Here is a 14,974-nt window from a genome sequence, read left to right on the forward strand (position 1 = left end):
AGGCCGAGTCACTCAGCTTCAAACAAGAATAGGAGTCCATTTGGTAATTTTTTATTGAAGAATAAACCTTTAAAAATCTCCTTCTCCAGAACAGTTTGACAGATCGAGGGGGAACATCACCCACATGTTCCCCAAGCTTTGGGGATACTATGGTGTTCTGGAATAATTAATAGGTTGCATGGTCTGACAGCCATATTGGATTGAAAGAAAGATTTTAAAACTTATTTCTCCTGAACCGATTCATCAATTGACGTGGACCTTCACAATTATGTTCTAGTAGTCATGGGGAATATCTGCTTTAAATTTCTATCTGATCAGACACATGGTCTGACAGTCAGAATTATTTAATATTTTGAATCTGGGTTCAGGGATTTGAATCAAACTTTGTACAAGTATTATAATGATGCAATAATGTGGGTGGATGCATATTTGGCAGCAGCACAAAGGGTGCCCTTCTAGTTTATTCTTCTTTTTTTCTATCAATGTCTGAGTTTTATCTCAGAGCTCATTGAAACTTTTGGAATGAAGTTTTGGATTTGAGGAATTTTACATCACTGATGGGAATAAAAAGTATACATGGTTGGAATTTTTTTGTCCTTGATCTAATTTTTAGGTCATGGCCTAATTATAGAATTTTTTTTTCCATAACACTAATTTTGTCCAATTGGAGCAACAATGCCCTCTCGACAGCCTAGAGTAAGGTGTATTCATGCTTAATTTACATCATAACCCTCCGAGTTAAAGGTCAAGTGGTCAAATGGCAGTCTGAAAAAATAACGCTCAATTTTGCCAAAGCGTCTCTCATCTCAAAGACCGCGGAGACTTCCAAGATATCCTTGCAACATAATAGTGTACCTGCACTCAAGTTGTGCACCTGATATTTGATTATAGTGTCCTTGACCTACTTTTTTCAGATTGTGACTGAATTAGCAAAAAACACCTTTTGGATCATGCATTGAATAATTTTCCTACAATTTTCATGATGTTGAGTTTCATGGATAGATTTCAGATGGGGACACATTTTCTTATATTTACACTATCCCCTAAGCCTGGTGTTGGCAGTGGTTTGGGTGGCTGGCTTGGGATCTTAGGGTCCTGAATTTGAGCCCTGCTGGCCACTGAATTAACACAAGGTGGGATTGACTCTGCCTGTCATCCTTTGGTGAAATGAGTACCAACGTACTGGTATGGGGGCACACCATCAACAGCATAGTTGCACCCCAACAAAATGATAGCTACGCGGCAGACAAGCTGCCATTCGCAAGAAGAAGGCACTCTGCCCTTAAATGTTGAAGGTCTCGGTCATATGGAGGTCTAAAAAAATGGCCATCATTGTATCACGGATGCCAGGGAGGCTTACCTTTAGCGATCGTTTTGTGATAACAGATATCTAGTTGTTATCTATTCTTGCAATAAAAATATGGTTCACTTTTCAGAATACTTTGCTAAAACTCACCCATGCTGATTTTGGCCCACTATCCTGGAGAATCTAATCAGGTGCTCACTCCATGGCCAAATCATGGAGGAGCGCAACATTTCGAACGTAAATGATGGTGAAGGAAGGAATGAGGATACAGTATGAATAACTGGCAATGAAACAGAAAATTGATTTATTGCCTGGAGGTAAAGGCAGATGAAGGTGATGTAGGAAGTTAGAATACCCCTAAGCAGTCTACAGGATCTAACTGCAAAAACTCAACTGAGATTTATGGGGGAAAAGTTTTATTAGAATTACAACATAAACCAACAATCAGTCAGGCACACACTGACCTCATTCTATTTTCCTCTTCTCTGAACAAAGTCTGCAAGGAATCTTTTCCCATATTATTTGCGATCTCTTGTCCTGGTTGTCAGAGGGTGAAATAAGCCTAATCCAGTGGCAAAAGTATCCACAGTTATGACAAAGATTCTCATTTCAGCTTAAATTGAAGCATAGTAGCATTTTCAACACAACTATGTGCAAGCCTGTAATAAGCCTGAAGAAAAATGTGTTGTGTGTTTTGTGTGGACTACTTGAACAGGGGAAGGTGTACGTGGTATGTATGTGTGTAAACATCCAATAGGCATGACTCTAGTCTGGCACAGAACAGTAGTGTTGCCTCGTGAAAACAATGTATCCTCTGAAAATCTGGCTTAATAGCATCCTGTAGTCAAACGGTTGTGCATTTAAGGATGCTAAATTGTTCTCGCACCACTCTGGCATGCCTTTCGTCTCAGGCTAAATTAATACACTATTGACCAAACACTCAAGTCAGCAAAAGCATCAACACGGACAATACTCGCAGAACATAAATTATTTACCTGCAGAAACAGAAATGATTGATGTTTCATCTTGATGACATTTGTACTGATATTGTGATTGACTTGTCATTAACAGGACATAGCTACTTCTTCAAACGCTGGTATTACCTGCGGCTGGACGACAAACACGTGAAGGTGGATAAAGTTGGTAACATCAAGAAGGACTGGCTTGGTTGCTCGGGTTGAACCTCATACTGGCCTGATTGTGCTTGACTTTCTGTCATACAACTTTGCATTCTCCCACCAAATGAGAACGTTATTGCTGGTAATTAATTTGCACCAATGAGCTAATGATGGAGGAGTGATTGAATGGTTTGATAGAACTCTGTACTAACTTGTGAGTGCTTTTTTATATTTTTTACTTTTTCATTTTAAATTTTCAGTTTAAGTTTAAATATCAAATGCAAAAGATGCAATTACCTTTCCACCTGAATGGCATTTGAATGGGTGACCTTAAAACTGCAGTTCTCATCAGAACATGTCATCATCTCATCATAGCTTCGTAACTATTTTGAAAAAAACATCCGCACAACCTTTATAAAGGGACTTTAAACACAATATTTTTTTCTTAAGTCACCTCCTCATGCTAAATCGACAGGTGATTATCAGAGGCAGAATGTTCATTAAATACGGCAACCACACCGTGAGAAAAACAATAACGGGAACGATTTGATAATTTCTAAAAATGCCTAAATTTGCACCTCAATCAAATTTAATGCTTTCATCACTCATATATATAAGAACCTTTGGAAGACTTTTGCAAAAAATCTATAAACATGATTTGTGAACATTTGAGATATATTGATTCACAAACGATGATCCAAGCATGACGCAACAAAGACAGAATCATCACGAGCAAAATGAAGTGAATAAAAACTGCTGATTATAATCCGATCTAATAATCTCGTTTTTTTGACATCTCATTATTGTGTGACTTGAAAGAAAAACTAAAAGTCACAAGGAGATGACGAAGGCCCGAGCAAATCCTACTTTTGAAAATGATGTACGACTATTTTCACTGAATCAACTATTTGCACAAAGAAAGCCACCCTATATTCTTGTATCCAACTTCGAATTATATTTCCTTTTTGCCCAGTAATCTCTTTCTGGATCCTCGATGGTTACAATGAGTTGAATAGTCAAAAACTATTCAAATAATGCAGTATTCAAAGTCATGCTTAACTAATGCAGGCCAGATATGTCAGAGTGTTGCAACACACACTACCTATCTGGAAGGATACGAATATTAGCTACACTGCCAACTTGATGTCCCTTCTAAGGACTGAAATGTATGAGGATGAATTTATTTGGTTAGCATCACATTTGGTGTGCATGATATTACAATAATAGTAAATTAGATATAAAATCAATCCCCCATGGGATTCAATTATACAAACCCAAAGCTCAGCTGCGAATGCACCAACAAATGAGATGACCTGCTGCATGGAAGTCAATTAAAAAATAAAAATCTTGACATTTAATTTTGAAAAACAATTTCTGAGAAGTACAATCCAGTGTAAATTTTACACCGCTTAGTGAACAGTTCTATTTTTTCAATGATGTATAATATTGCCCCATTTACTTCTGGTGCAATGAAAGTTACGTGAAATGTTATCGAGGTGAATTTCATACTAATGATTAACTGCATGTTGGTTGAGGCATTTTGTTATTAAAAGTTTGAATGGCATCACATTGTTGATTTCTTTCTACATTGATACTTCACAAGTTTGACGAGCACTCTGAAACTCAAAGGCAGCAAAAGCATTCTCAAAACGTCTTTGGAACTTCTTCTCAAAGACTCTTCTATCACCTTAGGTTCTCATTTTTGCTGCAGGTTTTACCATGCATGGGTTTTTTGCAATTTCAAAATTAAACTCATATAAGTGTGACATATGTCAAATGTTTAACAAAGACTCCCGGTTCCGGTTCTTGAGCGACGGTGGCAGTTCTTCTTCAGAGTCTCTGCTGACTTTCTCAAATATAAGTTTTCCGGTCGTTTTTGTCACATTTTTACTGTCATTTTGTTATTATCTCTGTGTTTACTGTATGTTTCTAGTTTGGTCTTGTGTTAAAACTTGTGCTAATTGTTGAGTTTTCGATGTATTTTCATATTGGGTTTTCTTGAGGCCTACCCTTCTTCCCGTCTATGTGCATGATCATGTTTATTGTATTTTCTACTTATTAACCTCCGCCATCGAAGATGGACGGAGGTTAATGTTTTCACCCCTGTCTGTTTGTTTGTTTGTTTGTGAACAGTATTACGGAAAAACTCCTGGACGGATTTCGACGAAACTTGGTCGGGAGATTAGGTATGGTCCAAGGATCATGCCATTAGATTTTGGACTTGGTCCAAAGGCCGCTATGGTGGCCATTTTGAAAAAATATTTGAATTTTGGTTTTTGCATTTCTGCATGTTTTAAGTGATTTCCAACCAAAAAAAAAATTTGTTAGAGAAAAAAAAGAAAATTTTGCAACTTAAAAAAAAAAAATATTCGATTTTATTTGAAAAATATTTGAATTTTTTTTTTTTGCATTTCTACATGTTTTAAGTGATTTCCAACCCCCCAAAAAAAATTTGTTAGAGAAAAAAAAAATTAGAAATTTTGCAACTTTTTTTTCAAAAAAATTTCGATTTTTTTTTTTTTTTGGCATTTCAACATGCGCGTCGATCTAGTTTAGTTTATTCAATCGTGGTTCAGTAGAGTCTGATCCGTTTTGACCTACAATGAATAGGATATCAGGTTCACTTAAGTGACCCAGCAGTATTGACGGCGGATGTTTTGCACTCAACCGAGTGCTCCCCCTCCAGTTAACCGCCATCAAAGATCAGAGGTTACTGTTTTCACCCCCTTTCTGTTTGTTTGTTTGTTTGTTTGTGAACAGTATTACGGAAAAACTCCTTGACTGATTTCGACGAAACTTGGTGGGGGGATTAGGTATGGTCCACGGATCATGCCATTAGATTTTGGACTTGGTCCAAAATCCAATATATATGGCCGCTATGGCGGCCATTTTGAAAAAATATTTGACATTTTTTTGCATTTCTACATGTTTTAAGTGATTTCCAACCCTCCCAAAAACAATTGTTAGAGAAAAAAAAAATTTGCAACTTTTTTTTCAACAAAATTTCGATTTTTTTTTTTTTTTTTGCATTTCTACAGGTTAGTAGTGATTTCCAACAAAAAAACATGCCAAAATTATAATTGCAGCTGATTTTGGAACTTCAGGTGGATATACCCACGTAAAATCAATTTCTGTCTCAAGGAACCCAGTTATGACGAATGAATTGAGTATGTAGAAGTTAAAAGTAACAGGGAAAGTTGCAAATTATAACTCTGTGAGCACTGTTGACGTCAAATTGAATGAATAGGATATCAGGTTCACTTGAGTGACCTAGCAGTATTGGCGGCGGAGGTTTTGCACTCTATCGAGTGCTCCCCCTCTAGTTAACCTCCGCCATCGAAGATGGATGGAGGTTGCTGTTTTCACCCCTGTCTGTTTGTTTCTGAACAGTATTACGGAAAAACTGGACGGATTTCGACGAAATTTGGTGGGGGGGATTAGGTATGGTCCAAGGATCATGCCATTAGATTTTGGACTTGGTCCAAAAAAAATTTCGATTTTATTTGAAAAATATTTGAATTTTTTTTTGCATTTCTACATGTTTTAAGTGATTTCCACCCCCCCCCCAAAAAAAATTTGTTGGAGAAAAAAAAAACATTTTGCAACTTTTTTTCAAAATTCGATTTTTTTGGGGGGCGGGGTGGGGGCATTTCTACATGCGCGTCAATCTAGTTTTGTTTATTCAATCATGGTTCAGTAGAGTATAATCCATTTTGACCTACAATGAATAAGATATAAGGTTCACTTAAGTGACCCAGCAGTATTGACGGCAGAGGTTTTGCACTCTACCAAGTGCTCCCCCTCCAGTTAACCTCCACCATCGAAGATCAGAGGTTACTGTTTTCACCCCTTTCTGTTTGTTTGTTTGTTTGTGTGTTTGTGAACAGTATTTCGGAAAAAAACTCCTCGACGGATTTCGACGAAACTTGGTGGGGGGATTAGGTATGGTCCACGGATCATGCCATTAGATTTTGGACTTTGTCCAAAAAAAAAATTTCGATTTATTTGAAAAATATTTTAATTTTTTTTGCATATCTACATGTTTTAAGTGATTTCCAACCCCCCCCCCAAAAAAAAATTGTTGGAGAAAAAAAACATTTTGCAACTTTTTTTCAAAATTCGATTTTTTGGGGGGGGGGGGGCATTTCTGCATGCGCGTCGATCTAGTTTTGTTTATTCAATCGTGTTTCAGTAGAGTCTGATCCGTTTTGACCTACAATGAATAAGAAATCAGGTTCACTGAAGTGACCCAGCAGTATTGGCGGCAGAGGTTTTGCACTCCACCAAGTGCTCCCCCTCTAGTTACAATCAGTTATTATTTTCTCCAGTTTTCCCTCCACCCTCCTTCTATCCCTCTCAACTATACCCTCTGTTTCATGTCTTAAAAGAAATAAATAAAATACAACAAGAAATACCTTTTACCTCACGTTGTACCCCTCTCCCTTCCACAGAATCTCCTCATGTCTCTGTTCCCCCTGTTTTTTTCCTTCCCTCTCCTACCCCTCTTGTCTCCTGCTCCCCTTTTTGTGTGTTTCTGTGTGTTAGCTCTCAGACGAGCCTCGATAGTGAAGACAAAAAAAAATGTCTTGAAATTGGCCTCAGACCGTAAATACAGCACTTGGATGAAGCATTTGATCATTATCCAGAAATATCCAGCACGTTGGTGAACCATAATACAGGTTCTTAAACTCCATCCTTAAAGTGGCAAGTTCTAATTTCAATGAAAATGCATGCCTGGGAACTCGGGGAAAACCACGCAACAAATACCTTGTCGTGAGATGTTCTGGCTAAGCAGCAATTAAAGCAAATTTGTATTTCACATTTCTATAACAAGTAATACCTGCTTACTCTAGGTGCAGACTACAGTGTCAATGATTCAGTTGTATTCTGTCATGTCTGTCGTTGTTTTCCCACCCTCAATACTCCCTCCCTCCAGCAGAGGTCAGTGGTTTAACCACTTGCACTATGCCTCTTGCACATGTGAAAATTGTAAATAGTCTCCTTACAACCTTGCATTAGAAAGAGGTAGGGAAGAGAGAGGGAGGGGATTTGTGTCACTCCCATGACCAGACCCTGGGTACCCTGAGCACATATGCAAAAATTGGAGGGAAGTTGGCCAAGCAGTTTTCAATTCCATAAGATTCAGATATATATATATATATATATATATATATATATATATATATATATATATATATATATATATATATATATATATATACACATACATATACATCTGCAGAAAATTGCCAAATTTTAGAATGATAGATGCTCATTAACACCTTCTTTGTTTACCATTGAACTCCATGCAAATGAACTACACTCAGCACAATTAGCATTGCGTTCCACCATCCCACCATTGAACTCGGACGCATTCCTGCTTCACTGCTCCGTTTCCATTTGAATAAAAGCTCATGTTGCATTTTCTTGGGGCGGTTACGCATGCTTTGCCTTGCACTTCACTGCATGAATTCCAATAAGGGCCAGAAAGGTGTGTGAAAGTGCAACTTATTATTAGTGTATTTACTGAGGTTAACCACAAATTAGATTTTAGCCGAGGAACTTAGCATCACAGACTACATGCTCAGATAGGAATGGGAAATAAACCAACCCAAACAATACAGCCGTAGCAATGTTTTTACACTACCTTTTTTGAGGGTGCCCATAACGAAAAGGTGCCGTATCAAATTATATCATCTTCCATAGTGGTGAATGCGTGCAAGAAAAAGCATTCCAACTCGGTTTGTAATATATATATTTTTAATTCAGCACATACAGGTGGTTACTTCCTTTGATTTTGAGGAAAATAGAACCTTGGCAAGTTATACTGTATTTGGATCACATCTCTATTAAGAATCATTTGATTTTATCTATAAATCTTATCTCTTAATTCTACTTAATCTGAAGATACTTTTAAAACTCTCCATATGTTATATAGCTGGATATCACAAAAATCACAAGTTCTAAACATACGTACAGCCTTAATTGGGCCATGATTCTTGTTGATGGGTTGCTGTTTTGTAAACCTGTTGTGATTATGTGGACCTGGTTGATTGAAAAAAATAGCTTTAAGGTGGGAAAGGAAGGGAATCATTGAGTAGACATAGTGTTAATGACGATTGGCTTTTGAAGAATAATATTTGTGAAATGGGTGGATGACAGGAGTCGCTGTGAAAGAATGAATGGACAACTATTGTAGATATTTGTTCCTTTGAAGCTTCTTTCAGATGTGAAACTTCACCATGGCTCTTTGTTCCTCAATTGTAAAAGCAAATCACTTCTTTTTTTTAACCCATAATACAAAATAATTCCTGGGAAAACGTGCATGAATGTTCATGCAATAACAGTACAGCGAAGCAACCTCTCATGTCTGGGATGAAACCGTTCTGCTGATGTGACCAATTGTCAGTCCCAAATTATTGGTGCATGGGTTAGTTACGAGAGGCCTGTGTTGCGTTCTTCGTGGGCATCTCGTATTCCTTCTTACTATGGGTGTGCTGTCCTAACTTGCTTGCAACACCAAAGCCAAGCTCATGTATCCAACAAAAAACTGTTTTCTTCTTATACTTCTTCTTCTTCTTCTTAATTCTTCTTCTTCTTCTTCTTCTTTGTCTTCATCTTCTTCCTCCCTTTCTTCTTCCAATAATGTCCACTTTGATCATTTTCTAAACACCCCTGCTCATTGAATAGAAGTCATTAAGGAAACCAATTTATTGGCGGAAAGGTACAGATGTATACCTGGCTGACATGAACATCCATGATTATGCAATAAAGATTGCTCCAAATGTTTTTGAGCTGACATGTTCCAGCATTCAACCTGATGCTGGCTACCAAGGTGGGGTATCGGTGTGGAAAACAGGATATGATGCAAAATGATAATCTTCTGGTCATATTAGGTTACTTGTCACAGCCAAGCCAATCACTAATGAAGAAACCTTCATGCATTAGAACTTGTCCTTCAAACACCCAATAACGTACACCTTTCACAAAGTATAGGTAACCTGCAAGAACATGGGTGAAAAAGTGTGAAAACAAACCTTTTCGTATCTAAAGTTGAGCTTCAATCAATTTGAAGACAGAAACCTACCGCCATGCTCAAACGCTGCATCAATATTCCCTGGTAATTGTGGGAAAAGATCCTGGATTTTCTCCGGTGCATTTGGATCCATGCGTTCTTGTTGCATATTGTACCTGATGAAGGTAGAAGATAAAGTTTATCATTGGTGAATTTAGGTTTCATCATGGCCACATGAGGTGTGATGAGAAAGTGTAAAATTCTGTGCGTTTATCACGTTACATCGATTCTCAACAATCCAGACCAAAACTACTCCAAACCTTATGAAACCATCAAAACATGTCTGGGATTAAGTGGTTATTTTATTTTTATTTTTTTAACGTCATTGCTTTTTGTGACGAAAACTGCAAAAAATACCCCAAAACAAAGTGAAAAGAATTACACAAACATGGGATAGCATACAAAGCTTCACTCAAGTGTGTTAACTTCTAACAAAACTCAAAAATTTATTAATTGCTATCATCCATATGCTTGAGATTTATTGTTAACTTATGTTGATGCGAAAGTGGTGAATGTACTCAAACGGTGAGAGGCAGATAAATTCAAACAATATTAACTGCCATGATGGATAAATAAAACGTAAATGATAAATTATATTAGGAGGGTGGTGGCAAGCCATTATAGACAACCTAAGACCATCAGAGGATGAGAGACACCATGTTCATTGCCATCCAGTGATCCCTCCATGGCTTAAATCTCACAGGAGTTCCCATCATCAGTCCATTCATGAGATGACAATTCAACCTCAATGAGGCTGAACCTTTTGGATGAAGGATTGTAGCTGGTCTCATTGTATGAGCTAATGAACCTGAAGCCAAAAGAGAAACTCCCCCAAGGTGCCAATCAATAACAGACAAACTGGTGCAGCCTGAATAGACGAAGTGGTGGAGTTGGAAGGTGTCAAGCAAATGTGCTGAGTTGGGGATACAGTAAAGATTATGAGATGGAGATGCAGTATTATGAGTAAAAGGGGAAGGTACAGCGAGCTGGAGGTGGAGAGTGAGTGCAGAGAGGTGTTGGAATTATGGGCGTCGATTGGTGGGGGAAGGGGGGGACATGTCCCCCCCACTTTTTATCAATGGGGGGACAACATATCGATTGTCCCCCCATTTTTTTTTCATTGAACGTAAGTTACGTAACACTGGAGCCTCTCTGGATCTTTACTTTTTGCCAAAAACAACAAAAGAAAAAAAACCGTTAGTTTTATTTGGCTATTATAGTTCTATTAAAGATGATAGGTGAACAATTCAACATTGAGAATATGTGCTTCTCAAGCCATGGTCTCCCAGCGGCCAAGCGTCCATAGCAACGTCGCTTTTTCGGTGTCGGCTCTTCCTATCATTGCGAAGTAGAATTCGCCAAGCATTGGATTGTTCACCCACTAACAGGGAACGTGACCTGGACATTTTGAGGTATGTTGGGACGTTTTCGGACTTTGTATCGTCATTTTATGAGTCTTTAAAGAAATCGCGGCTTCATGGCCCGGAGCGCCACGCCTCGGATAGTGTGAGGCCGCAATTGCTCGGGGCCCCTTTAGCGACCAAAATAGTTTGTTTCACCTTTCTAACTTATATCGCCGGATGCCTGATGTTATTACCTGCACGATGATGTGTGTGTTTAATTTTTGTGACTTTGCACCGTCGAGTTATAAGCTAATAAATGATTTTGCGGCCTGGTATTATGATTGGGATGGTGAAGCTTGTGCAGGATGACGCGGTTTCACTCGACCGGCTCGCACGAACGAACGGAAAGATATTTTGTAATTCTGTTTTCATATTTCGCAGTCGATAACAGTGGCCTAAATCCCAACGTTGAAAACCGGGTGAAAATCGAAGGAAAGTGGGTATAGTATTTTGGCGACTAAATTAGCTTTGATTACTTGGGAAACATCAAATAAAATGCGCTGATTCACTCGCTTTTGCGGCGGTTAATGTAAATATTTTTTTCATTGGTACTTGGACTTGGGGGAGGAATAGACCGACAAAACGAGAGGTATCATTCGGTCGTCGGACTTATGAGGATTAAATTATAGATTTTAAAAGGTAGCTGTTGAAAAATATGCAAAATTCACTTCAGCGGTTCGGACAAACGAACGGAAAATTATTTTTGAATTCTGTTCTTGGATTATACAGTATCTATAGGGTAGTAATGAGATTACCTCGAAAATCCGATTTAAAAAGCCTTCGGCTTCGTAGCTCAGCCGCGGCTTGCAATTTTTACTCGGAAAAACAACGTTCCGGAAGGAATTTCTCTTCCGTCATCATCCGAATAATTTTCCGTTTGCACGAGGACAAAGACGAAGGATAGACTGACAGGATAAGGTGTCTCATTAAACTGTGTGATTTAGAATAATTAAATTAGAGATTTTAAATGCAGTGTTTAAAATAAAATATAGAGGATTGTCAGCTTCTTTTCCACCATGTCGACTCTTTCTGGGTCCTTTAGCGACCAAAAATGGTTTATTTCACCTTTCTAACTTATATCGCACTATACTTAAACAAAACGTACGGGCACACACTATACTTAAACAAAACGTACGGGCACGCACTATACTTAAACAAAACGTACGGGCACACACTATACTTAAACAAAACGTACGGGCACGCACTATACTTAAACAAAACGTACGGGCATGCACTATACTTAAACAAAACGTACGGGCACGCACTATGCTTAAACAAAACGTATGGGCATGCACTATACTTAAACAAAGCACGCGGTTTCAAAGTTGTGTTTTATTTTTGGGTTTTTTTGCATGTACTGCCACGCACGTACGGGCATGCACTAGTAGAAATGATGAACGTATTTACAAATCCACAAACAATGTGCAATAATTGAAAAGAAGAGAGTGCACGTCCGGACGGCAACAGATCTTAATCCCTCGTCTCCTGGTCTCGTGGTTTGTGAGAGGTAAAGAATTACATAAATGTTCACATTACAACTGATTTTAGCTCATTCCTTTGGTGAACCCTTTTGATGGCATGCAAATCAAGAACACAATCTTCAAAGATTTTCCGTGGCTTCATTTTGATCAGAGCATCGGTGGTGTACTCTGTCACACCTGTACGGACGCTTCTCGTGAAAAAAAACTTACCGAACTTGCCCGCTGTGCAGAAGATGCATTTGTCTCAAAGGGCTTTCGGAACTGGAAAATGGATACAGGAAAATTCAGACAACACGAACGATCAAACACACAGGCTTGCCTCTGAAAATCTGAAATGTCGCGGAAGTCAACCTGGTGTCCATGTGCAGCTGAGCAGCAAACTGCTAGAAGAGCAAAGATCTGCACGGTCAGCACTTCTGAAGATTATCACCTCATTGCAATATTTAGCCTGACAAGGTTTTGCAATTCGTGGGAAGGATGCCTCTGAAGAGAATTTCAAAATGCTCTTACAGTTGCGGGCCGAGGATGATGTAAACCTCAAGACGTGGCTGTCAAGGAAGACGACGTTCACAAGTGGAGAAATTCAGAACAAAATTCTACAGTTGATGGATGAGTTATGCCATCCTCAGAAATATCTGCAGTTACGTGAATGAAATGTCCACTCAGTTCGGACTCGTAACTGATGGAACGCAAGATATTCAGGGTAATGAGCAGGAGTCGGTGTGTGCGCGCTATGTGACGGATTACTTTGATGTTCAAGAAGATCTCATCGGCCTCTACCAAGTATCGTCAACAACAGGAGTATCACTTTGGAAGATGCTTCAGAATGTCCTAATTCGGTGTCAACTCCCTATTGAACACCTTAGAGCGCAGACTTACGATGGGGCAAGCAACATGTCTGGAAAGTACAAGGGCTGTCAAGCACAGCTAAAAAAAACTCCAACCGCTGGCCAATTATGTTCACTGTGGAGCTCATGTCACCCAACTCATTACATCCAAAACCCTACAAACTGTACCGTTCATAAGAGATGCCCTTGATTATGTCCAGGTACTCAGCAACATCTACAACAACTCTGGAAAATTCAAGCATCTGTACTTGAATATCCACGCTGACGATGCTGACACTCCTTGCCCTACACGCCTGAGGTCAATTTACCTGACGCGTTGGTTAACTCGTTCTCCTGCCATGAAATCGATATTGGTTAACTATGAAGCGGAACTGGATGCCCTTCAACAAGCAAGTGATGACTTTGGTAAGAGCACGGCATCGCGAGCCAACGGTATTCAAGGCTGTCTTTCATCAGGAAAGTGTGTTCTCGGTCTGTTTGCATCATTGCCCGTTCTCCAATCCCTTGAATACCTCAATAAGGCACTTCGGGGTTCACCAGTTACCGTCTCTGGTATGCTTACTGCTGCAAAGGTAACTGCACAGAATCTCCAATCTCTCCGTACCGACCAGGCGTTTAAGGAGGTTTTCGAAGCAGCACAACAGAAGCTCCAGCAGTGCCAACTGGATCCAGTGACCCTCCCTCGTAAGCGCAAGCTTCCGAAGAGACTTGATGGAGGCACGCAGGAATACACTGCCAACTCTGCAGAGGAGGAATACAGAGTTTAATTTTTCAAAGTCATCGACAGCGCATCTGAGAATTTGAACGAGTACTTCACATCAACCGACCTCATGGCGTTATAGGGACTTGGGTGAAATGCTCCTGTCTCGGTCATTCAAACCACAAATAGTCCGCAAGTATCCCGAACAGCTTTGGATTCCCGAAAGCAAGAACTTGGCTTCTTTCGTAAGCAGTTCAGTGGTTCATCTGTTGAGGATTACCGTAAGATATTTGTAGACATGGTGCCGGAAGTCCGTCAAATGTTCCCATAGGTAGAACGTTTGCTTCGGCTTCTATTGATTTCCTCAGCAAGTTCATGCGAAGCTGAACGGTCATTCAGCGCACTCAGACGTATGAAGACTTGGTTACATTCCACAATGACCCAACAACGCCTCAACCATCCCGTGATCTGTCATGTTCACCGAGATCGTCTGACTGCACTTGACCCCCAAGACATTGCGACAAAGTTTTTTTAACTGGATCATCAGACAAGAAGGTTCATATTTTTGGCAAGTTTTAAGGTAAGTTGACCGTACTCGTGTAACATCAATTTGTATGTCAGTCTAGTTTTCAGTTTATGTTTAGTGAATCAGTTCAAGGGTCGTGAGAAGGAGGCTTGATAAACAATTCTTTTTGTGTGTATATATATATATACATATATATATATATATATATATATATATATATATATATATATATATATATATGTATATATATATATATTTTTTTCTTTGATGACACTTGAAACTTTGAAATGTGTTTGATTAATGTTTAATTAATTTCGCTCCGTCTGCTTACATTTGATAAAAAGATGGTCAGATTAATTTTCGGGATTTGTGTGATCAGAAGGCAGCATGTCAACGAGCGTATAAAATCAAGAATTTGCCAGGGTAGACTTGCTGTGTCCGTGCCGGCATGAAGTGGGCTTCGTGGTCTGGACATGCAATGTCCCCCTCCCCCCCCCCCCCACTTTTCAAAAGCAAT

The 14,974-nt window shown here is 39.1% G+C and overlaps 2 protein-coding genes and 1 long non-coding RNA gene across 3 annotated transcripts in view; 2 read left to right on the top strand and 1 right to left on the bottom strand.

Moving 5' to 3' along the window:
• MMP2 (matrix metallopeptidase 2) overlaps positions 1-3,988 on the top strand; it is a 43,109-nt gene extending 39,121 nt beyond the window's left edge. Inside the window, exon 13 of the mRNA XM_085889046.1 lies at positions 2,378-3,988. Within this exon, the coding sequence (XP_085745172.1) occupies positions 2,378-2,487 (110 nt within the window). The 3' untranslated portion in view covers positions 2,488-3,988. The remainder of the gene's footprint in view (positions 1-2,377) is intronic.
• Positions 3,989-8,166: 4,178 nt separating this feature from the next.
• Positions 8,167-14,974, bottom strand: part of LOC147023552 (72 kDa type IV collagenase-like) — a 64,115-nt gene continuing 57,307 nt past the window's right edge. Inside the window, exons 12-13 of the mRNA XM_085889047.1 lie at positions 9,512-9,615; positions 8,167-9,425 (exon numbers count right to left, since the gene is read on the bottom strand). Of these exons, the coding sequence (XP_085745173.1) occupies positions 9,322-9,425; positions 9,512-9,615 (208 nt within the window). The 3' untranslated portion in view covers positions 8,167-9,321. The remainder of the gene's footprint in view (positions 9,426-9,511; positions 9,616-14,974) is intronic.
• Positions 10,773-14,974, top strand: part of LOC147023553 (uncharacterized) — a 102,025-nt gene continuing 97,823 nt past the window's right edge. Inside the window, exon 1 of the long non-coding RNA XR_015060281.1 lies at positions 10,773-10,911. This is a non-coding gene — a long non-coding RNA (uncharacterized LOC147023553). The remainder of the gene's footprint in view (positions 10,912-14,974) is intronic.

Source organism: Eptatretus burgeri, chromosome 7 (assembly GCF_056783735.1).
Source record: "Eptatretus burgeri isolate ZD-2024b chromosome 7, Ebu_testis_v1, whole genome shotgun sequence".
In the NCBI taxonomy this organism is placed as follows: domain Eukaryota; kingdom Metazoa; phylum Chordata; class Myxini; order Myxiniformes; family Myxinidae; genus Eptatretus; species Eptatretus burgeri.